This window comes from Nothoprocta perdicaria, unplaced genomic scaffold (assembly GCF_003342845.1).
Source record: "Nothoprocta perdicaria isolate Ctin4 unplaced genomic scaffold, notPer1 scaffold_10, whole genome shotgun sequence".
Taxonomy (NCBI): domain Eukaryota; kingdom Metazoa; phylum Chordata; class Aves; order Tinamiformes; family Tinamidae; genus Nothoprocta; species Nothoprocta perdicaria.
This window is the reverse complement of record NW_020454094.1, coordinates 993,826-1,018,043: the sequence shown is the minus strand read 5'-3', so window position 1 is coordinate 1,018,043 and position 24,218 is coordinate 993,826. Positions and strand designations below refer to the sequence as shown.

The 24,218-nt window shown below is 44.9% G+C and overlaps 2 protein-coding genes across 3 annotated transcripts in view; one reads left to right on the top strand and one right to left on the bottom strand.

Moving 5' to 3' along the window:
• SMAD4 (SMAD family member 4) overlaps positions 1-12,787 on the top strand; it is a 22,760-nt gene extending 9,973 nt beyond the window's left edge. Inside the window, exons 3-12 of one of the 2 annotated variants that reach the window (XM_026039269.1) lie at positions 805-979; positions 1,394-1,423; positions 3,020-3,235; positions 4,979-5,095; positions 5,229-5,339; positions 6,778-6,828; positions 8,308-8,491; positions 9,501-9,669; positions 10,824-10,962; positions 12,122-12,787. In XM_026039269.1, the coding sequence (XP_025895054.1) occupies positions 805-979; positions 1,394-1,423; positions 3,020-3,235; positions 4,979-5,095; positions 5,229-5,339; positions 6,778-6,828; positions 8,308-8,491; positions 9,501-9,669; positions 10,824-10,962; positions 12,122-12,333 (1,404 nt within the window). In that variant the 3' untranslated portion in view covers positions 12,334-12,787. The remainder of the gene's footprint in view (positions 1-804; positions 980-1,393; positions 1,424-3,019; positions 3,236-4,978; positions 5,096-5,228; positions 5,340-6,777; positions 6,829-8,307; positions 8,492-9,500; positions 9,670-10,823; positions 10,963-12,121) is intronic. The other variant, XM_026039277.1, reaches the window with a different exon arrangement.
• An 8,172-nt stretch (positions 12,788-20,959) lies between these two features.
• The window catches only part of MEX3C (mex-3 RNA binding family member C), a 27,548-nt gene continuing 24,289 nt past the window's right edge, over positions 20,960-24,218 (bottom strand). Inside the window, exon 3 of the mRNA XM_026038951.1 lies at positions 20,960-22,500. Coding sequence (XP_025894736.1) covers positions 21,275-22,500 — 1,226 coding nt within the window. The 3' untranslated portion in view covers positions 20,960-21,274. The remainder of the gene's footprint in view (positions 22,501-24,218) is intronic.

Sequence of the window (24,218 nt, the reverse complement as noted above, 5' to 3'; positions counted from 1 at the left end):
TCCCTTGCTGAGAGCCTGCGAGGGCTCCGCACGGCTGCACTAGTGATTTTTTTTTTCTTTTTTTTTTTTTTTCCTTTTTTCTTTTTTTCCTCAAAAGGAGCAGAAGGCCTTGAATCAGCTGTTCAAAACGAGCGTGTGTGTGGCAGTAAACAGCAGGTTCACGTACCCAAATCAGTTGTCTACCCTGGTATTTTCACTGCAAGCTTCTGTTAGCTCTGTGTTGGTCAGCAGTGTCAAGACCTGTGATCCCTTGCTGAGAGCCTGCGAGGGCTCCGCACGGAGGGGTCACGTTAGCCTAGGTCATCAGCGCTATAGAGCTGGGGTTGTGATGTCTTTGGGCCAGGACAGATGTCATGTTTGCTGGCTTAGCTTTCTGTCTACCCTAGAAGCATTTTATTTTTTTTCGTTTTAGAATGAATTGGCATTCTTCTGCTTGCAAATTTCTTTTAGTCTAGCTTAGTGCCTCGTTCCTCTTCTTCTGGAGCAAAGATCCTTCATCATCCATGGTGGGGGAGGTGAACGTGCATACTACATTAAGCATAAATTCCGCTTCTGCCATTTTGTATCCAGTAATTTTTCTTGAAGAATCAAAGTGTTGACTTAACCATGGCAAAACCTTAATTTAGACTTATTGACTACAAAACTTTGGTAAAATGTATTTTTCATATTTTGATGATGGAGAAAAGTTGTGTTGTTTTTGCTTTTTTTTTTTTTTTTTTTTCTTCTTCTCCTAGCTTTGCTCCTTACTAAATAAAGGGAAATCCATGCTACTTTCCCAATCAACTTTTGTGTCTGACTTTTTAGGTGGCTGGTCGCAAGGGATTCCCTCATGTGATTTACGCTCGTCTTTGGAGGTGGCCAGATCTTCATAAAAATGAACTCAAGCATGTTAAATATTGTCAGTATGCTTTTGACTTAAAATGTGACAGTGTCTGTGTAAATCCTTACCATTATGAGCGTGTAGTATCACCTGGCATCGGTAAGTAGATTCTTGATGTAAAGGAATAAGATGTAGAAATGTTTTCCTTTGATCTTAGAGAATACAGGCTTAAATTAGAAATAGAAACGTTAACTTTTAATGATCTAATTATAGCTTATTCTCATATGCTCTTGTCCATCTTCGTCATGGAGTTATTCTTATACCTTTGTTCCAAATCTGAAGGTTGTAGCTTTTGTTTTAGCCTTTACATGGAGTTCACAGGCAATTGCAATAGTTAATGTGTTTCCTAACAATAATTTAGCATCTAGAGCTGTGCAATACAGGAGTGTAGTGTGTGGAATCTTAAATAGTGATTTGTGTAAGCTTATAAMTTTGATGTTCAAACATTATTAAACACTTGTGCTTATATAATATCTCCTTTTTCTTCTCTTTCTCTTTTTTTTTAAAATAAAGATCTCTCAGGATTGACACTACAGAGTTCAAGTAAGTAGTTCTGTTTACTGTTACATTTCTGTGGGCCTACCTGWATTAGACTCTTAAAATACTATACTTACACCTATGTATCCTTTGGGGAGTGAGGATAAAAAGCAGGTGAAAATCCATTTATCTCACAGGTTTTGGAAAATTTTAAGCAGTACAGGTAAGGTAAATAAACTCATGGGTAATGTCTTGTTTTCATCACCTGCAATGTGTAAATCTCACCAAATGAAAATCAAAAACTCCTCACTGGGGAGTGCTGCTAGCACAAAAAAAAAAAAAAAAAAAACCCATAGGTGCCTTTTAACTGTTTTAGGAATGATAGATGCTTATTATTAAATAACTGGTTTAGCAAGTAAACAGTTGGATTTGAAAATGAGAATTCTGCAATTAACGTGCAATTGAATGAAGCAGTTTGATCTTACTAGTTGCTCTGAAAATCACCGGGGAAATGTTTAAAACTTGGACATTGGATTGGACAGTTAGACATATATAGGAATCACTGAAATGATGCAGCTGGTAACTGCTTTATTTCAAAACTAGAGTGCTTTCTTTTAGAGGAAATGCATGGAGAAGTGGATCTGTGTAAACCYGTGCTTGTATGTTATTAAAAAATGTTCAAGCAAAAGCTACTTAAATCAAACTGCTAATATCATAAGCTTTACCTTAGGTGTTCATCTGCTGATTTGCAAAAGTTGCCAGTATTTTCTGAAAAATGATCTTTTATACAGTATCAAAGCATAAAGACCAGTAATTGAGTAGCTTTGTGTCTTTCGTTGCCATGCTTTGCTTTTTTTTTTTTCTTTTCTCTAGTGGGAAACAGAAAATTATAGTCAGATTTTAATATATTTAAGGCTGCTTTAAAAATGAACTTGGGATTAAAWGTAGTTTGCAAGTGTAATGTGCTCAACAGAATATGTAGAAATAAATGTTTGTGGTGGTGATGGTGGTAGTTTTCTTATGCTGTACGTGAAATATTATGAATTAAAGGCTACAATGGATAAGATGGCAAAGGTGCTATATCATCTTTAAATGTGAATTTGTTGAGTTTGGCCAACTATAATGGAAGTTAATTTTTTTAAGAAAACTTAGAAGTTTTGGGGTTTTTTAAGGTTTAAAGGTTTTTATATACAGTATGCGTGAATTACGTGTTTTAATGGGAGGCTTATGCCCTGTGTTTTCTGATTTGTTATAATAGGAATTGTTCTRTTACTGCATTAACATATACTCGGGCACTTATCAAAAAGCATGTTCCCCCTTTTCCTTTTTTTTATCCATGTCCAATCACACACTGACGGAATAGAAAACAAAATGAGATGGGAAAGTACTACTTTGGGGCTAAACTGCTTGTTTGAAAGCAGTAAGTAAAATAAATGCTTTGGTTTGCCATCCAGTTATGCTTAAACATTTCCTGCTGCTGGTTTTGAGTGTTTATTTATAATTTAAATGATGTTCCTCAGTGTTTTAGCAACGTTTATATAGGTCAAGTGCCCCACCCAGTAGTTTCAATCGCATTGTTACTGCTTGAAAGTAGTAGTGCAATTTATAGTTAAATCTTGCAGAGATTTTCCTTCGCACATTTAAATGCCTGCTTCTTCACAGCTCCATCAAGCATGTTGGTGAAAGATGAATATGTTCATGACTACGAGGGGCAGCCGTCCTTGTCGTCTGCTGAAGGCCACTCGGTCCAAACGATCCAGCATCCACCGAGTAACAGAGCATCTACAGAGCCTTACAGCACCCCAGCTATGTTAGCTCCTGCTGAGGCCATCACTACCAGCACCACTAACTTTCCCAACATTCCTGTGGCTTCAACAAGTAAGATGGAGAACTTTTTAATGTTTTTTGGAATATTGAACTGTAAAAAGCTGCGAGGTTAAAGATAACCCCTGATCTTGCTGAAAATAGGTCTTGCAGGGGAAATGCAGCATTGTGAGATTACTCTGATGCAGTGTAGTGACAGCACAATTAGGTAATTTTGTAACCATTCAAATGAGGATTTACAATTTGAATAGCCTTCTGTAATAAACCCTTTTTTTTTAGTGCTGATGACCATGAGTGGTTCAAGACTGTTTTGAACGGTCTAGGCTGTTCAACACTCTAGTGTTCAACTGTTGACTGTTGCCGGAAAGTAACAGGGCTGATATTGAAATAATTGCCGCGGGAAAGGGAGAACCTCAGTATCTTATTACTGCAGCAAGTGAGACAACAAACTGATTTATTTGAGGGTGGCAGTGTTGAGAGGTTCACAGACAGTTCTCTCTAATTTTATAAGCTGGGAGAATGAGTCTTCCAGGTTTAACCTGCTGCTTTTTATCACTGCCCACTCTGCTACCAGAGTCACTACCTTGATTAATATCTTTGTAGTTCCTTTGAGATGCTTTATGTATAGTGTTGTTTTTTGACTGCTCTGCATGTGTTTGGTGCAYGTAGAAGAGTCTGGGTAACCAGTATCAAACCTCACACTTGAGTTTAACAGGACAGCTGAGTGTTCCCATGTTACTTGGGCACTGTCCTGCAGCCCTGAGAGAGAAACCATAAAGTTTGGAGAGATTTGTTATGCTCTGCAACCCTTAAGTATCAAAGGTGTGTGAGTATAATGAATTTCATGCTATCAARTTTAAATTATGGTGACATGATATTTAGGTTGTGTTCTTTAATTTTAGCTGCTGACTTTTTTGTTAAAACTAGTAATAGTTTTTCCAGGCTGAGAAATGTCATTTGTATTTGTTTCTGGAGGGAGAAAAAGGATAGGTGGCTTAATCCTTTTGATTTAAAAAGTGTTATGCAAAGGCCATAACTTTCTCTTATCATTTCTGTAGTTGTTTGAGCCAAGTGAGCAAGAAAAAGACTAGATTTTAGGTTTTAGTACAAGTTTTGAGTATCCTGTTGGCCAGACCAGTTTGAGAATGCAAATCTGCTTGTGAACTGTCAGCTCAGTATGATGGCTGAGCTGAAGCCTTTTAAACTCAAATTCTATTGTCCTGTTCTGAGATTTTGGTAGCTTCACTTTAAAAATTAAGCACATCTTGAATCACTTACTTGGGAGAAGGAGAAAAAGAAAATGAAAACAAAAGAAAACCCCAGCTTTTGTAGAAAGGAGTTCAATGATATATGCATCTGTGTTCCAGAACTACGTGTTAAAAGAAAGTGCTGAACAATATGTTTTGGAAGAACATGTGTTTCAGTGAGTGCCTTCRTTAGGAGCAGTAGCAAGAGCATCTTGAAAATAAGCATTTACTGGTCAAACTGTTTATTGAATAAACCTTTAGCATCGCTGCTTTCTTTTCAGATTGAAAGATGAGACGCGTGCAAGTTCTCTGCATACTTGTAAAATATTAAGGGTGTCTTAGAGTCAAAATTAGCTAGTAGAAACCATATTGCTCGAAGATTATCAAGACACTTGGGGGAGGGTGGGAGGGGTGTTGGGGGGAAGGCACCAAGACCAACCTGGGCACTGCAGTGCCCTCAGTTGGGTGCATTTTCCTACCCAGTAGTGCTGAGCTCTTCTTAATTCAAGTTTTGGAACGTGCATGAATAGGTAGTGTGTTCTTTTACCAGGTCAACCTCCCAGTATATTGACAGGTAGCCATAGTGATGGACTCTTACAGATTGCTTCAGGGCCCCAGCCAGCAGCTCAGCAGAATGGGTTTACAGCTCAGCCAGCTGCTTATCACAGTGAGTATATACATATGTGCACTCCTAGTTTTATAAAAACCACTTTCCAAATGTTCAGGAGAAATAGAGGATTAGAAATAAGATGAAGCAAAACTCCCTTAAAAAACAGTAACTCCTTCCTTTCTTTTTCTAGACAGTACTACAACTTGGACTGGAAGTCGGACGGCAGCCTACACACCTACCATACCTCACCACCAGAATGGCCATCTTCAGCACCATCCGCCTATGCATCCTGGGCATTACTGTAAGGAGTGTAGATTATAAAATGGTTTTGTTGTTGCTTGCTTTTGTTGTTCTAGTAGGAACTTGTGATTAGTCCCTGTCACGCRCAAAGCCTGTTCTTTCTTGTTACGAAACTGCCATTACTGGGCCTAGTAAATTCTCACAGTTTAATATACAAACTTAGTGGACTTCTTTCAGTTAAAGCAGCAAGAAGAGGCCAAAAATTCAGATAGCTACAATGAAATTAGCTATATGGTAGCTCTTTTTTACATAACTAAAATAGTGTTTCCTTTTAAAACRTCTATTTTAAAAGCCTCTGTAACTTTGCAATAAGTACTTCCTTGGATCTGAAAAACATTTGCTCAAAAGTTGAGGCAGAATATGTTATTTGGATCTTTTTTCCTTCRAAGTCTTGAGGTTGCTATTTTTATTCTCTAGAAGTTTTGAAGTCTCATCTTGTCGTAATGATAGAGTACTCTGAACTTTGGAGGACATGTTTGTCCGTGTGTATAAGTCAGTTTAGAAGAACTTTTCAAAAACTTACGCAGTAAATACTTGTCAGCAGAATGGACTTGCGACAGCCTGATTCATGACTGCATTTGGCAAACGAGCTTGAAAATGTCTCTAGGCTATGAAATAAGAGTGTAACCTCTCCTGTTATGGTACAGGCATTGAGGAAGGAAAAAAAAACCCTAATTTCTGCTCTTAAGTGCCTAGGAGAGTATGTGTGTTTAAGAGAGCAGTGAGAGAGGAGGGGGAAAAAAAAAGATTTTTTTTTTTCTCAATTTTGGTATTCAGAAATGGCAAAAAGCTGGAATAGTTTTGGATTTCCTAATATAGTCCTTAACCAGTTAATCTGCATGTGGCAGTCATTGTTCTTAAGCTAGTCAAGGGGACGATATAATGTGAGATAATGTTAGAATGACTTTCCATCCTGTCTTTATGAAGAAAAATTGTGGTTTAGATCTGGTTATTAAATTTAATGATTCTGTTCTATTAGGATGCCACTTCATTTCTCATCTTACTTGTCAGAAATACCAGGATTGAAAAACTGCACTGGTGCTGTAGATGCTCTCTAAATGTCTTTCAGTGCAAGTATCTTTCCATAATTAATATTTGTAGCTGAATGGTAACACCACATAGTGCTTTTCTTGGCTGCTGCCTCTTCTCACTTCAGAAAGTCTCATCTTTTGACACCTACCAACGTTGTGCCTGTTTTGACATCTTGTTGGAGAAGCTGCTCTTACTTGCAGAATTATGTTTAAGTCTCTCCTTGTTCCGTGCTGCCTGTAAGACTTAGAAAAATGGAAGGAACAAACGGACCTGTACCAAGACCATATTCAGTATCTTTTTTTTTCTTTAGAAAATTTGTTCACTTAGGGCTTCCGTTCTGAATTTCTGACATCTTCTCACAAACCTTGTTTCCTCGTGTAAAGTAAATTGCTTGTTTTCTTTTAAAGGGCCAGTTCACAATGAACTTGCATTCCAGCCTCCCATATCAAATCATCCTGGTAAGTGAAATGGTGTGCTATATATTTATATCCTGGAAAYTAGTAACTTTCTGTTTTGAGTCTAGTTTATAGCAAGTACTGTGAAATTTGTGGGGTCTGTTTTCCTGAGGGGAGGAGAGGAGGAAGGAACCCYGTTGTGATGAGTCTGATTTTGAACCTTCGCTCTTTGTACCTCTAAAGCGGTGTGAACTGAGCTTAGTTTAGGTTCATAAATCAAGTCACAGCCCTCAAACCCACACTGAGCTGTTGTCTAGTCCTGAAGATTTCTGGGCTCTGTAGCAAATGCCAATATCCAAGCACTAGTTGGTACCAAACCTGTGCTTTTGTGCCTGTTTGGAAGCATCCTGGGACCAGGAGTTTGTGAATGGCAGGGAGAGAACTCTTTCTGGCTGCTTACCAGGCTGTTGCGTTTGGGTCCTGTCACTTCAGCTTCCCCTAAATGGAGTTCATGCTGCTGATAATTTTCTTTGCCCTCTTCAACAAGCTGGGCTGTTACCCTGTTGTGAAAAAGGGCTGTAAAGGTGTTGTAAGTCTCTGAAATCCTCGGTAGCTTAAGGTGCTGGAAGTGTTTGGATTTCTGTGTCTGACAGGAGAAACTCTAATGCTTAAAAGTGCTCACATCAGGTGTTGCAGAGGATTTGAAGAGCCAGTTGCTCTCAGCTAGCCCCAGAGCCAGTTGCTCTCAGCTAGCCCCAGAGCAGCAAACATACAGAGCATCACGTTGTGCTGTCAGGTTTCCTTGCTTGAGCCGTGTGGGTTTCAGTAGCATTCCCCAAGGAACCAGGGTCCCCATCTCTGCGTGACAGCTTCTTCCAAGTGCCATCTTGTTTTTCTTTATAAGCTAGTATGAGCTAAGAAGACCCTCTTTTCTTTTTTAAACCTGTCATTTTGTTCCTTGCTTCATACTGTTTTTCTTGTGCCTATTTGCTGAGAAGAGCAGTATYTATCTTTGAGATGATTTTCCCCTTAACCCTTCTTTCCAAACCCATTGTCCTTGCAGAGCAGACACAAAACTGACTTAAGAGGTAATTACTTTCTCTCAAGCAACATCTCTTTGAGGGTTAATTTCTAGCAGCCTAGCTATGGACAGCCATATGTATGTTCCTTAATGCTAGAGGTGTTCAAAAGCACCATAGCCATAAGGCACAGGGATGTAGATGGCTTATCATACCCAACCAGAGGTATCAATTGCACAAAGATYGGTGAAATTTTTTTATCTGTATGCAGAGAAAACAGTTGATATGCAAGATCATGGCATTGGTATGTGCTCAAATAAAACCTGCAAGCCTGTGGTCTTTGTAGCATGCAGTATTTTCTCTGCCAGTCATGTCTTTGTCCATCTACGCTTGCTTATGGGCACGTGCACTCCCAATCTGAAAGAGAATGCAGCTGCAGAAGGCCTAATTGATCGTCTCTAATGGCTTTGTAGGATTTTTTTGTTACACATGTTTCAGTCTGTTAATTGTTCATTGTCTTCAGCTCCAGAATATTGGTGTTCAATCGCATACTTTGAAATGGATGTGCAAGTTGGAGAAACATTTAAGGTTCCTTCAAGCTGTCCGATTGTTACTGTTGATGGATATGTGGATCCCTCTGGGGGAGACCGTTTCTGCCTGGGCCAGCTTTCCAACGTGCACAGAACAGAAGCCATCGAGAGAGCAAGGTATTTTACAGTTACCAAAAGCTTCAGTTGTCCCTTGTGCTTGGTAATATTTTCTGCTGGGTGTCTCTTTTGAAACAGCAAGTGTGGTAGGTACCGTGGAACTGGATTAGCTRTAGCAGAATATGTATTTCCAGGCCACTACCTTAATGCATTCAAAATGTGAACTGTGCAACAAAGACCTTTAGTGCTCTGCAGCAGCACGCTGCCTTTCGTTGCTTTCTAAACGGTGCCTTTGAGGATAAAATTAGCAACTCGTGCCATTATGTATGCGAGCTGAGCACTAGCTMGCTGCACCACAGATGAAGTAACGTGAGAATAAATGCAATATATAAATTTGACAAAGTGGCAAAGGAAGGCTGCTAGGGAAAGCTCGCGGGATTTTTGCTGCTGCTTACTGTGCATGCTCTTTGAGGCACAGAGAAACAAAGTGATCTTGCAACTTCTTCCTTTTTTCTTTGAAATGAAAAGGAATAAAGTGATTCCCTGTCTTCAAAACCGTTGGAGTGGGAACATCAAAGCTGCATCGTGGCATCAAAATGCTAGATTTCTGTAATGTGATCTGAAAAAAAAATACACAGTTCTGCATTAAAACCTGTCTTTGTACCTGTAATTCAGTGGCTTCCTATATTAGAAGGCGTGTGGGATTTTACACTTCCGAAGAGCATCCCAAATGTGTGTTTGGTATCCCWGCTCTGTGGTGGTAGTGAACATGTTTACAGCTATTTTAGTTACTACTTGTGTATTGTTGCTTCTGCATTCGGTGTTTCCTGTGTATTTTATGTGGTTTTGCAGGTGGGTTCTTGATTTCACACTTTTTTAGGTGTATACTATATTTGCTGTATTAAGATATTCTTATTTCAGCTCCTCCTGTGAGCAGAGTGTTTCTGAATATAAACTGTGGTATCATGGGCTAGTGAGCTGGAGAATTGTTCTGTGGTTTATTTAGTAAGGAGCTAACTGCGAGTGCATAAACACAAGTAAGTCCACGGGAGCTGTGTTCCTTTTTAAGGTTGCACATAGGGAAAGGAGTGCAGCTGGAGTGCAAAGGAGAAGGCGACGTGTGGGTTCGATGCCTAAGTGACCACGCAGTCTTCGTCCAGAGYTACTACCTGGATAGAGAAGCAGGGCGGGCGCCGGGCGACGCCGTGCACAAGATCTACCCAAGTGCATATATCAAGGTTGGTCTGATGCTCTCAGAAGTATTGTGGGGAAAACAGCACAGACTTGTTTCTTGTAAATGGATTTATTTTGGTCTCAATCTTCTCTACTAACACAAGTAATTTCACCTTTGATCGTTGTTTCTTTAAAAAATATATTTCTGTTGGCCCATAAAAGCGTCACTCTTTTTAATAGCTGTAAATGCAATATCATCTAGGTATTAGGAAAGCAACCCGAAGACCTTGCTTTTTCTTACAAAGAATCTTCGTAGCAGTTTGTGTATTTTTAACTTTATGATTTTAAACTAGCTACCACAAAACTTGAGCCTGGATTATCCATTTCTTCACTTTCTCCCCAAACCAAGAAAATTTGGAACTGAAGTATGCATAAATGCATCTTAAAAGTGTTAAAGTGTGCATTCGAAGTGTTACCAACATGAAAACACTTGTGATGAGCCAGAAGTCAGAGCTACCTGGAAGCAAATACTTCTGGGAAGATTATTAACTAGGTGGGCCTCTGCCAAACCTGTGACTGTATTTGGAGTTTAAAATAAGCCCTAAAATATTATTAAATCATTTCAGTRTCATTTTTGATAAACTGTTTGAAATGATATTTGTGGTGATTGGGTTTTTGTATTCCCTTCTTCAGTATTTCCCTTCATTTTTTGCAGACAGGTTGTATAGTGAAGGTGAAAGAAGTGCCACCGGTTGCTTTCTAATGAAAACTTTCTGATATGAGAACAGAGTTCTTGATATTAGTGCCCACCCTGACCACAAAAACAGAAAATGCCAGCACCATGAAGCTTAGCTATTGTAACTGCAACTATATATGTTGCTTGTGTTCCTTTTAARTTCACTATTTTGCTTCGGGAAAGCAATGACAAAGTTAAGGTGGACTTGCTGGCTTCCATTTTTACTCATGTGCCTAGCTACTGGAGGTGTTTTGGTGTAGTCAGTGGTGCTTACATCAGGTAAGAATCTGTAAGAATCACTTCGGTGAATTATTTTGGTTAGAAATAAAACTAGCCAAGAAAAGTTTGCTCTTGCGCAAGTGAGGGGTGAACGGGGAATTTGCTTTGGGAGGGCAGAACAGTCCRGGCAATAGTGGATGGAGGTTGAGGAATTCTGTCCTTTATTGGTAAATGTACATAGCACAATATGTTTGTGTTTTGAAGGTGTTTGATTTACGCCAGTGTCACCGTCAGATGCAGCAGCAGGCTGCCACTGCCCAAGCTGCTGCCGCTGCTCAAGCTGCAGCGGTGGCAGGAAACATCCCTGGACCAGGATCAGTAGGTGGAATAGCCCCAGCCATTAGTAAGTACATTAACTTTAATCTTTTGGTTTTCTTTGAAAGCAAATAATCCTGTTGTGCCATCTAACAGCACACACACAGTCTCGCCTGCCTCCTGCAACAGTGCAAGYGTAGAATGAGGAGCTGGATTTGGGCAAAGCGGCGCTGGCGTGGTGTTTAAGGCCACAGTTGTTCCCTTTGTGCTTGCCTTGCACATCAGTTTCTCCCTGTGATCCTCAGGGGATAGTGGCTGTGGAAGTGGCTGCTTGTTGTTCTGTGAGAGCGTTGCAGGGTGTGTTACATACAAGGTCAAACAGCTCAATTGTATTACTTCAAAGGGAGAGAGGTTTTCTGCTGCTTAAGCAGATCCATATTTGAAAAATGACATTTGAGAGCTGAGCTTATAAATACATTGCTAAAAGCAGTGGGGAGGACTGGGCTATCAAATCCTATATTCCATTTTAGCAAACTTAAGGTTCTTGAGAAGATGAGGAGGAGGGTATGAGGGTGTTCTTTCCTCTTTCTGCTTTTAAATTATTCCGAGCTAGAGTTTTACTGGTTGATAAATTCTAGATTCTAAAACTCTCTTTGAACACTTTTAAAATTGCAAGTATTTGTGTCAGATTTCTTGAGGCTCCACAGTGCTTTGTGTGTTCCCTTTATTGCTCAGTGTATCTTTCCAGCTGTCTTCAAAAATTTAATTCTTGTCTTAGCCATACTTAYGATTCATCCTTTTTTGTTTTACCAGAGTAAGTGACTAGAGTAATTATCTCAAATTCAGCTCCCTGTGGCTGATCTTATGCTGAAATCCTTATGTTAAAAGCTCGGCATTTGACAAACTTCAAGAATAAGTGTTTTTGATTGGATTTGTTCAATGGGATTTAAGCGTAGTGTGTCACATAAGACATTAGGTTTCATCATACAACTGCTTTCATTATGAGGAGCTTTTGCAATTTAAAGCACTTGAAAAGACTGCAGAGGGATGAAAAAGAAGGTTTAATGGGAAGAAATGTGAAATTGTTGCTGCGTTCGTTATAGCACCGATCTGGAAATATTGATTGGCCTTGGCTATGATGAGAGAGAACTGCTCGTGGAGAAGCAGCTAAGCAGRAGGGAATGGCTGGACAAACAGGTGGTAACAGAGCATGTCTGTGAGCACTTATTGAAACCTCTCCCGTTCAGGTCTGTCAGCTGCTGCTGGGATCGGTGTGGATGACCTGCGCCGCTTGTGCATTCTCAGGATGAGTTTTGTAAAAGGTTGGGGACCTGATTACCCGAGGCAGAGCATCAAAGAGACACCCTGCTGGATTGAAATCCACTTACATCGTGCCCTCCAGCTTCTCGACGAAGTTCTTCATACCATGCCCATCGCAGACCCACAACCTTTAGACTGAGATCCCTCTGCTGCACTGCTGTGGGCCGTTATATTGTGAGGATGGTGGATTGTAAAATACAATTCTGTTTATAACCTAAAGATATATTTTACTTTTGTTCTGCTTAATCTTCTAAAACCAGGTTTTAAAAATGTGTTTGCCGCCTTGCTCTTAGCAGAAAGGAACTGAACATGCAGAAGTTGGATTTTGGTTATTTTCAGAAATCAGCTGTCATCATACATGGCTCAGGGCTTCAAGTAAAGGGCGAATGCCTTATGGAGACTTCACAGTGTTGGGTTTGTTCCCTTTGAAACTTTCCCTCTCTATCATGGCAACTTGATGCTAAGCCTCACAGGAGCCTTTTGTATGCAGAATATATATTATATATATATTTATATCTGAAAATTCCTTCTAATAGTTATAAACACCTTCTAGCAACTTTTAAATTCCAACTGATGTTCTTTTTAGAGRACAAGAGTTAACAGAAGACTGCATTTTGTTGACTGTCTTGTTATGCTTTTTCCAGATTAAAAGGTAGAAGCTGCCAAAAAAGAGGGATGGGACATATATTGTTTGGCAATGATGAGAAATGAGAAGGAAAAGAAAGTTGCTTTTCCTTCACTAGTTTTTAAAAAGATATCTTAGATTTTTATTTATATAGACATATGAGTTTTTGAAACACTAAAACAAATGGATACTTTCAGTGCTGGCACTCAGTTTAAATGTAACATGAAATACCCAGTCTGCAAAGTTGCCACTTAAATTGCTTAGTGAATACCTAATGGCAGGAAGATATTTTCATAATTACTACTGACTTCTATGATCTTGTTCGAGTAAAACTTGGCAGGTATTTTAAAAAGTTGCATGACTCTTTTTACTTGCRTATGCCATTAAATCATGTATCAATATTTAGGATCCAGTTTTTGTATCTGTTCACCATTTCCACTCAGGGCAAGATGGCAAACTTGTTTTTATACCTCTTGGTTATTTTAAGCCCTATGCCATCAAAGACCGTATCAATTGGCAATGACTTTGTATAGAGAATTTATAGTAGAAAAAACCTGCAGATGTACTGACTGTATGACAGATACAACATGTATGCGTTCTCTCTAGCTAATAGTATAAATAAAATAATGAAAACCATGATTTTTATAAATTTAGTTTGCTTTTGTTATATAATTCTGCACCTTGAAACCATGGAGCTAGAGTGATGGATTCTTCCCTTTGAAAGGGCAGCAGCAGCAGCCAAGAGGGGTCAGATTTTTTGTTGATTTAAGTTTGCCAGGATGCGATTCCAGCTTTTCTTGCCATCGCTGCTTCTCCACAAACCTATGTCCTGGCGATATCTTTATTTCAGTTATTTGGCAGGGCGTGAGGAAGGAGCAGGAGTTCCCTACTTTCCAGCGTGTGTGTGGAGAATTGGAGGTTGCAGCGGCCTGGGAATGTGCAGATTGCAGCCCAAGGGCTGCGCTGAGCTCCACTCGTCCCCCGAGCCGATGGGCAGCGCGATCCCCGCGGGCAGCCGGAGCGCAGCTCCTGGAACGGGCCATTTAGGAACTTCTGCCCAGTTTCTTGCGTAGCTTCAGGGTCTGTACAGGGCTGTGACACCCTTTATAGCAGCCTCTAGGTGTTGCTGCCCCCGTACATTCACATTCCTAGGGAAGAAGTCAGCAGTCCTCGCTCCTGCTTTACAGACGGAAGCAGAGAGGATGTGATTTCAGTGTGACRGCCAGAAATGCAATGGCTTTCTCTKYATTTTCATGAATAGTGTTGCTTTCTTCCAATTAACTTTTAAGGAAATCACTTTTTCTTTCCTGCCTCTTACATGGCAGCTTGTCGATGTCCAGCCTTCTGCCAGATGAACCACATAGAGTGATCACTTATTTACGAATGGGTGAGTTAGTTCCTTAGGTTGCCTTTTCCAAAGGTGCTTATCTTGATGCATGCCTGATCTGGATATGGGCTACTTCACAGAAATTCTCCTTTCTGTTTGCTTATGTTCTTATTCTGCCAAACTTTGATAGAATACTGAAAGATTCCTGCCACCTGATGGTGTTCCTGCCTGTGTTGCAGTCTGGAAGGAGCTCGGGTGCTAACACTGCTTTTATGGAGACTTTGCAAGGGTTCACCTCCATTCCAGTGAATGGTACCTGCAGCACCCTGCATAGTCCAAAGGAAAAGAGTCAGAACAGCACAAGGGAATGTCAGAGGATTTTGWGAGAACCAAAAAAATCACGAGTTTCCAGATAGGAAGAAATCTGAACTGTGCGGCAGTAAAAATAACGACAAGCCATTCATTTTACTTTCTGTGCAGTCAGCAATCAGATTCAGTCGTAACTGCTAAAGGACACAACACAAACATGCTGCTCTTAATCTTTCATATGCCTTCACGTTACTTCTTTGCATTTCTAGGTGAGCAGCAGTGCGGGGAGTTGCAGACAGGCTCCTGTTCGCATCTCGTCCCTGAAATCCRGGGAAGAGCTGCTTGCTCCGACGGCTCCGACGCTCCCGCCGCGGGCAGGGCAGGAGAGCCAAAACCCTCCCTTGGTTCCGCTTCCTGAGCACGTGCTTGTTCCTACCCAGATCCTGCTCGTGTCCCGTCCTCGTGCGCTCAGTGCTCTCTGTGGAGCTGGTCCTGTGGGCAGGGGACGTGTTTCCCAGCCCGATTCCTGCCCTTCTTGGGCCRCTCCATGCTGGGAAGCTCTGCGTCCCCCTGTGTCCCTGGCGCCRGGACTCGCACTTGAACCTGGGTGGCTTCAGCTGCGAGGGGGTTAGTTTGYGAGAAGAGCACTTAAAATAGCCTGGTAGAGATGGAGGATCAGCCCTTGCAGGGGCTGCGCAGGTGAAAGAGCTTCCACGCTCTGTGGAAGGGTGACGTGGTGGCCAAGCAGCGCTGTTGAGAAGCAGGTGCTGGACTCGTTCCTCACTTTTCAGGCCTTGGAAGAAGGGCCCTGGACCCCCCAAATGCAACATGAACCATCCATTAAGGGCTCTGAAATGTGCTGAGAACTTGGGAATTGCTCTGGCTGCTTTAACGGAGAGGGAGAGCRCCCAGCGGGGCTGTAGCAGCAGGAGCCATCGACCGCGTGTCCAAACCTTGTGCCTTACCTCTGAGACCGTCTTTCTTGTGACACTGCCGAAGGTGTCGGCTCTCTGCGGAGCTCRGCTTGTCTGCTAGGAACCAGTGAAACTCCCATGCTGGTCAATAGGGAGGCGTCTTCTGCCTCCGGACCCCGCGGTGCTGTTTGGGTCTTGACGGTGCTCACCGTTGGGACGTCTTTAATCACTTCTTTTATGGAGCCAGCGCTTTAGAAGGGACCGGCTCCTTAACTGGGATCTTCTTGCTCTGCTCGGGGTGACGGGGTGGGCGCCCGCTCCGGTGCAGCCAGATGGGGCTTCCTCTAAGTGGGATTCGGGCGCATTTAGGAAATCCTCTTTCCTCCCTTTCCCCCTGCTCTTCTCCTTTCAAGCCCCATGCCACTTAACATCTGCTCCATCAAGTAATAAGAAGATGCTTTTTTTGTTGCCAGGAATTGATAAGGACAGAAAAATTTTGAGAGGTTACTTTGTTCGTCTGAAGATTGGAAAAATATCCGTGAAAAGCAATGGCCTTGCCTGGTCCTGCTGGTAACCACGGTGGTTTTCCATATCCAGCAACATTGTTGTGAGGACTCTGGCTCTTTTTCCAGAACTTCTCCTTGCGGGTTGTCTCGCGTGTGGCATTTGTCACCTTCTAGAGCACTAAGGTGGTTCCTGCCACCCCTGAGGCCGCCGCACAAGGAAGCCACCAAGGATGGCGCGATGGAGAGCGCTCCTCTGCTGCTCGCGTCTTGGGTGCTGCCCCTGCCCTCGCGTCGTGTCCTGCAGCCCCTCAAGCGGCTCCGGACAAGAGCGTTGCCRGAAACCACCTGCTGGCTGCAGCATCTCGAGCGAATTTGGCCCTCTTGGCTGCTGCATCACTCCTAAATTTACAGAGCTARTTCTTCCCAGAGCTCTCCACCACCACGGATCAGGTCTAGCGCTTTCTTGCTCCCCGAACCTCTTTCTTTGTCTTTCTGGTGCGGTTTGCAGCCCGGCTCCGTTGTGGTTCAGCTGGATTGAGAGCTGCAAAGACCCGAGCCCGAAACTCCCGGGAGAGGGCTCTGGAAGCAAGAAAGCCTGGGGAAAACCGTTCTTGGAGCCATTGCCTTTTGATAAGCGGTCGACAGAATTCCCAGTAGTTCCTTTGTAGCTTACTGTATGTTTTTCATTAGACCTAGTTTGTGGATAATATACTGTAGTTAACTTTCCTGAAATTCTGTAACAGAGTATGTTTTTGATTAAAAAAGGTAAAGATTCAAGGCTTTGGCGTCTCTGTTTTGTTCACAGCGCTGGCGATGCCGGCAGGGCTCTCCCGGCACCAGCGCAGCTCCCGGATAAATGGAGCCCTCTCATTTATTATCAGCTGGTATCAAATCCCAGCGCGGGTCCCGGTGCAGGGGATGCCCTGCGGGGCTGCGTTTTATATGGAGTTCTGTTTAAACCCTTCTTGGCAAAACAGTTGCGCTGTTGGCAGTATTTTTGCTGCTTTCTGCATGCGCAAACCCTGTAGAAATCCGGTTTCTGCTGATGCCAGGTGAGTTTCTCACAGTCTAGGTGCTGCAGCTCATGGCCCTTAAATGCCAGACAGTTAAATGAAGCTGAGCTTAAGCTGCGGGGAGGGACCACTGAAGAAGATATATTTTTTTCCTTTTTTTTAATGATGCAAAATTTAAATGTTAAAAGAAGATTTGTGACACTTTAGCCAGGGAGGAGAGGGCACCTCCAGCTTGGTCCCACCAGGGGCTCTGTGTGTGTGTGTGTKKRGGGGGGGTCTTTTCTTCCCCCGGGGGTTTTGGGCCACGGAGCTCCAGGGCAGCAGCTTYTCTCCAGGCTGGGGCAGTAGCTACTGATGCCACCCAAAAACCCCCAAAGCACCAAGTGTTGCTTTGGGGAGCTGGGCTGGGCGAGGTAGCTGAACACACAGCGCTTTGCAAGGCTGCCTCCCAGAAACGGGAAAAAAAAGGAGCATTAAGCACAAAAGAGAGTGTTTTTTTTTTTTTTCTTTAAATAAATAATAAAAAAAAAACCCTCCACTTGCACACATTTTGGTCCCCTATTGCCAACTCCCAAGCTATGCCTAACATCATGGGAAAGTACGGGCTCTGTTTATAGCTGAGCAAAACATTTTAACCCTGGCTTATTTTCAGGGACCGTCACGAGCCTCGGAGCCCGCGGCCGGCAGCGCTKCCCAAGGCGGCAGCCCAGCGAGAGCTGCAAAATGAGAAATTCAAAACAATCTTTTTAAGGTGCTGCCTTCATCACTAAGCCAGCGGGCAAACCCCCAGAGTGGAAGCAACTCRAGTCCAAGCTGCACAGCAAGCGAGGGGGAGGGGAAAAAAAAAAAMAWYMMCMMCYKRWTTWWTTKKWARKTTTYMMYTTTKRRKWRKWAAMYTTTTWAWTTTTTTTTYYCCCATTAATTTTTCCACCTGCTAGATGGAGGGCCCGATGCAATCCGGCTGCCTGGCAGCCAGGGCTTAACCTCCTGCTAACAGGAGTTAAAATTCCTGGCCGTTTAGTCACCCATCCGAAGTGTTCCTGAGCATGGAAAAATAAATGAACTGCAGCAGACTGAGGAGGCCGGAGGCTGGAGCCCGTGTCCCTGAGGGCTACGGGAAGGGGCAGGGATGGGGGACACAGGGCCGGGCTGTCCTGGCCACAGGGATGAAGCAGCCCCAGGCAGCACATGCTGGGGGGGGGGGGGCACTAATAAATAACATTTTCTTTGAAGGCAGATGGCCCAAAAATGCCTTTTTAGTTGGCTGCTGCTCTTGCTTGGGCTGGGCTTTGCTGAAGGGCTGTACCAGGCAAAGCCTGAAACAGCCCCTGGGCGTGGAGATGGCTCCGTCCTGCAGGAAAAGGGGCAAAGAGAAGCTGCAGCCCCCGGCAGGGCACACACAAACAGCCGGCGCACACCGATTTCCATGGAACGGGGAGAGGAGCCCTGGAACTTGCACTCAGACTCAGGTGAGTTTGTGATCAGTGGCCTCTGCTCCTGTTGGAGGGAACAGAGTTCATCTAAACCGTGTCAAAGCAGCTTGGAAACTGCAGGCCCAAAATATGGGAATATTCTTATAAAATGGGGGAGTCCCACACCACTGGGTGGAGTGGCCGATGCTCCAGAGGGCTGTGCTGCCATCCAGAGGGCCCTGGACAGGMTGGAGAGTTGGGCAGAGAGGAACCTCATGAGGTTCCACAAGGACAAGTGCAGGGTCCTGCCCCTGGGTGGGAATAACCCSMGGCACCAGCACAGGGTAGAGGTTGACCTGCTGGGAGCAGCTCCACAGACAGYGACCTGGGRGTCCTGGGGACACCAAGGTGYCCATGAGGCAGCAGGGCCCTGGTGGCCAAGGRGGCCAGTGGGCTCCTGGCTGCATCAGGAGYGTTGGGAGCAGGACAGGGAGGGGATCCTGATCCTGCCCCTCTGCTCAGCCCTGGGGAGGCCAAACCTGGAGCACTGGGGGCAGCTCTGGGCTCCCCAGCACAAGGGGCACGTGGAGCTGCTGGAGAGGGGCCAGCGCAGAGCAACAGGGATGAGGAAGGGCCTGGAGCAGCTCTCGTGAGAGGAGAGACTGAGCGAGCGGGGCCTGTTCAGCCTGGAGAAGAGAAGGGTGAGAGGGACCTGGTCAATGTGTCCAAGGACCTGAGGGGAGAACGTAGGGAGGAAGGGGCCAAGCTCTTCTCAGTGGTGGCCAGTGCCAGGCCAAGGGGCAGTGGGTGCCAGTTGCAGCGCAGGCAGCTCCATGTGCCCGTGAGGAAGAACTTGTTTGGGGTGAGGGTGCCCAGCCCTGGCCCAGGCTGCCCAGGGAGGCTGCGGAGGCTCCTGCTCTGCAGATCTGCCAACCCGCCGGGATGKGACCGGGTGCCCCGAGCTCTGGGTGTCCCTGCTGGAGCAGGGGCTGCGCTGGGGGATCCCTAGAGGTCCCTTCCAACCTGGGATTTTGTCCAAGATCTGTTCCRGAAAGCTACAGCGTGACCCAACAAGGTCCCCACTGCATTTAAGGGCTGCACAGAAGAGAKCGATCCCATCCGGAGGCACCCAGGGAAGCTCCCGCCGCCCCCGAGGAGCCGCATCCCGKGGGACGCGTCGCCCCCGCCGCGCCGGCCATCACCACAGCCACACGGCCACGTTAATGGAAACAAGTCTTTATTAAGTAACTTTTAATATCAGAAAAATAAAACTCTTATAATTCTCTTTACAGCAAATATATAATATCAGTGCTTTGGCCATCATAAGTTAAAGGCCCTTTATCATAAAATATATGGTTTTTAAACTTTACTCAAATTGAATTTATAATCCCTATGACCTCCCTACATATACATAACAAAAAGTGTAGTAAAATTAGCAAATACTAAACTATATTGATAGTTTCTCATTCTTAGTTTGTGGTTTATAGAAATGGTACACGCACCTAATGTCTGTCGATTCCTTGGCTTATTAGTTGCAGTGTACAATGCAATAAAATACAAAATACATGCTCGGTGAACGGCTGTTCCTACCTACAGGACTGCAGCTAAAGATTAGGTTCCAATACTGACATGTAACTAGTCTACAAGCAATTAGCATTAAAGTTATGCATTACATAATATGCCATCAAGGCAACTCTTATACTGAAAATCATAAAATAAAAACCGTTATTTGTAAACTTTTATACGAAATGTAACTCTTCAAGTGGAAATAAAAAATAAAATTTCTGTATATTTACTAGTTCAATACACATATAATTTCATTTCTGTTATACTGAGAAAAAAGCTTTGTCTTGGGAAAATAATGCTTCAAAAAAAATAGAAAAATCCACTAGAACTCCACTTTGTGTCTCTTTTTTTGTTGTGTTTTTGTTGTTGTTGTTTTAATATTTTGCCAGCACAGATTCGGGAACGCACTGAGGATGGGAAAGCCGGAAACATCCACAGGTTGAAATGCAAGCAGCGCATTCCAGAGACATTTTTTCCTCGCGATTGGAACGACAGTTCTTGAAATGACGTAAACTGATTGCAGGGCCGCAGCCGCGGATGACACGAGGGCATGCACGCATCTCCCCTTTTTTCCTTTCCATTACCAAAAATAAAATATATATTTATATATGTGCAAGACAAATATGGATTGAACATAAAAAGGCTTCACATTTTTCAGCTCTGTCTTCTCTAAAACGCAATTTAAGAACAGCTTGATCGGACTAATGAACGGAATGTCAGCATCCTCACGGGTAGTCGAAGTATGTGCATCCCAGAGCCCTTACTGAAACGGGATGAACGGCCAGACKTTTCCACGTTATGTTAAGGAAAGCAGTGGGTCGGAATTCACCAGCGGGACCGATACGTTCCTGATCCTCTCAACACCCTGCTGCTAACACGCTGGCGTCCGCGGGCAGCTTCTCCCCCGCCTGGCCTCAACAGGAGCTTCTCTGACCCTGCCAATAACTTTATCCATTTCAATAAATCAAATTCTGCTTTAAAAAAAAAAAAGGTATTTGCAATGCTGAAGAATTAGGCATAAGTTGTTGCATAAAGAAAAAACAAATTCCCCAAACCTGTTTTTCAAAACTGGCAGTGTAAAGAAGGCAGCATCGGAAGTGTTGGCTGACACATGGGAATGCCACGAGCCCCGCGGCAGAGCAACGCGCTCCCACCACCCCGGCCAAGCCTGTGGAATTCGGGTGCGGAGCCCGGYGCTTCCCTGGCGGCGACACGGACACGGACCACCTTGCTGTAGTGTTACCATAGCAGCCTTTCTACTCCGAAAGTATAAATTTATTGACAACTTTAGCCTAATCCCAAGAAAGCCCAGCAGTCAGAATTCATTAGGAAGTTTACTAGAGGGTACCATTACACCCATGCCTTTCAGAGTTTTAAAAGTTCCATATATAATAATATCTATATATATTTAAGAGTGAATTTGGATTGCCTGAGTAACAGCTGTCTGGCAAACGGGACATGATGGCGATTCTTTTTCACAGATTCTGTTGGCACATTCCATGCAGAAGAGGTTGTGGCCGCAGGGCACGAGGGCCGCAACGACTTCGCTCTCGAAGCAGACGACGCAGTCGTGCTTGCGCCGCGACTCGGGCGGCGAGCTCGACGCGGAGCCGCCGTTGGAGGAGGAGTAGCTGTTGGTACCGTTGGAGAAAGCAGGGATGTAGATGGGAAGGCCGGCGTGGCTGCCGGCGCTGGGCGGGTCGCTCCTGGCCCTCCTGGCGAGCGGGTGATCCAGGCTTTCGGGAAAGGTGGGAGACAGGCGCGGAGGGGACGGCTGGCTCCCTCTCCGCTGAGCTTTGGCGCTCGCCGTGGGGTCGCCRCCGAAGCCGGAGAGCGGGTTGACGGGCTCAAACGGGGTCCAAATGGTCTGGGAAGGCGTCGGCAAGGAGTCGTACGCAGGGGAGTCGACTGCCAGGTCTTCCGTGCCCACCGAYGGCAGCGTTTCTCCGAACCAAAAGTTGCCTGTGCTGAATGGGCTTGTGGGGCTGAAGTCAGCCAATCTATTGCTTCCGAAGTAGGAATCTGTGGAGCCGCTTCCCAAGGAGCTGGAGCTATCGTTTCTGTAATTGGAAATCATTCTGGTGCGGCTGGGAGGCACGGGGTTGGAGGCGAGCCAAGCGGAGCCGAGCGTGCCTCCTTCGAAGCTCACGTCGGTACCGTTGTAATGGAAGTCGTTCTCCTCGTTGAGCTCGATGTAGTTGCCCGTGCGCATGGCTATGTGCATCTCGATCTCCTCCCGGGCGCGATCCACGTTTTCGGGCATTCCCGTCACCTCGAAGACGGGCTCCTTGTCCCTGCTGGGCGTCACGATGTAGGTGTGCGTCTGCTGCTGGATCCTTTTGATGGTGGCTCCTTTGGGTCCCACCACCAGCCCCACGACGCGGTAGGGCACCCTCACCTGCACCGTCGTCTGCCCCGGCAGGTTGGGGGTGCAGGGCAGCCCTCCGAGGGCAGGGCCGTTCTTGTTGCGCGACGCTCGGATCATGGAGAAGTGCTCGGCGGCGGAGAGGATCTCCCTTTTGGCCATGGCCACGTCCTCTTTGCGTCCCGTGACGACGAASACGGGCTCCTCTCCACGCACGGGGGTCTTGATGTACGTGTTCGTCTTGGCCCGCAGCGCTTTTATTTTGCAACCTGTATAAAGGAAACACACGCAGGTTTAGCAACAAGTCTAAGTTTAGACAGCCACAAGAAAGCGGTCTATTTTAAGCTGAGAGTTTCAAGAAACTGCAGGGTGAAACCAGAGGCAGCTGTTTTCATCTCCGCAGGCCACRCTAGCGAAAGCGGCAACGACTTGGACTTGCTCTTTCCAAACAAATCTCTGCCCTTAACACCACAAACTGCTCCAGCAACACTGACTGGGCCGTTTGTGTCCGTCATCTCCATCGCTCCTATGAGACAGGGAATCAACGTGTGGTGCTTTTCCTCCTGGACATCAGACACATTCATGATTAACCGAGCAATAGTGATGGATTTGTATCTTTTCTCATTATTTTCAAGATTAAGCTGAACGCCTGCATTTTCATTCTAAACTCTTCRAAAAGGACTAAGCACTTACAAATACACGCACGTATCCTTAGATCTGACACCCCAGCCCTTTTACTGAAAGGTTCAGTAAAAAACCCCAAAGAACCGTTCAYGAGGGAGAGCAGGGTCTGTATCACAACTACACAGGGCACAGACGAGAGTCATTCACAGGGAATTCAGCCTTTGCTTCCTCTTGCCCATAAGGGGTTTGCAACCTTATTCTTCCCTGCAGGCTGAAATAGCCACGCCTTGAACCAAGAAGTCAGAGCTGGAGCAGTTTCTGTTGTGTGCAGCAAGTTCCCTGTGTAATACAATGTGCCTACTAGGAATATTTTTGTTAGTTATACAAATACAGCCCGAAAGCCGAGCACAGAGCCAAGGAAACCTTTGTCTTTGGCTTTGAGAGCCAAATCACACAGTCTGCTAGGACGCCCTAACGGCAGGGTCTCCCCTCCGGCGCTTACAGGCTCCTGCCACGGCCCACACGTAAGCACCTTTTACCCATCATGGGGCTGAAAAAACAGGTCCAAATTAAAATGGAATTGGAAAACAAGTCTYGCCAACTACTATTCTAAAGAGCACCTCATCTCACAACGACCGCAATGTCTTCTTGGAGTCAGTCTTTACTGCTAAGGCCCCATAAGTACGAGTCCCGAGACAAGAGGGAAAATCTGGAAAGGTGAAGACCTTCCTCTGGTCGAGGAGAACTGGGTTAGGGATTATTTAGGCAAGCGGGACACCCACAAATCCACGGGCCTGGATGGGATGAACCCAAGAGTGCTGAGGGAACTGTGGGGGTTATTGCTCAGCTGCTCTCCCATCATCTTTGGGAGGTCATGGGGAGCAGGGGAGGTGCYGGAGGACTGGAAGAAACCAACGTCACTGCAGCCTTCAAAAAGGACAAGAGGGAGGAGCGGGGAAGCTACAGGCCGGTCGGCATCACCTCCGTCCCTGGAAAGGTGGTGGAGCAGCTCATCCTAGAGAGCATCTCCAGGCATGTSAAGGAAAAGAAGGTGATCAGGAGTAGTTAGCATGGATTCACCAAGGGGAAGGCATGATTGTCCCCCCGATAGCCTTCTACAACGGGATCACTGGATGTTGCCTACCTTGACTTCAGCAAGGCTTTCAACACCATTTCCTGTGAGAGAAATCTCACCCTTACAGGAAAGYTTTTAGTGTGGACTRRAYGRGTRCACGGTGCGGTGGGTCGAGGGCTGGCTGGAYGGCAGAGCTCAGAGGGTGGTCATAAATGGGGCCGAGTCCAGCTGGAGGCCTGTGGCCAGTGGTGTCCCCCAGGGGTCAGTGCTGGGCCCGGTGCTGTTCAA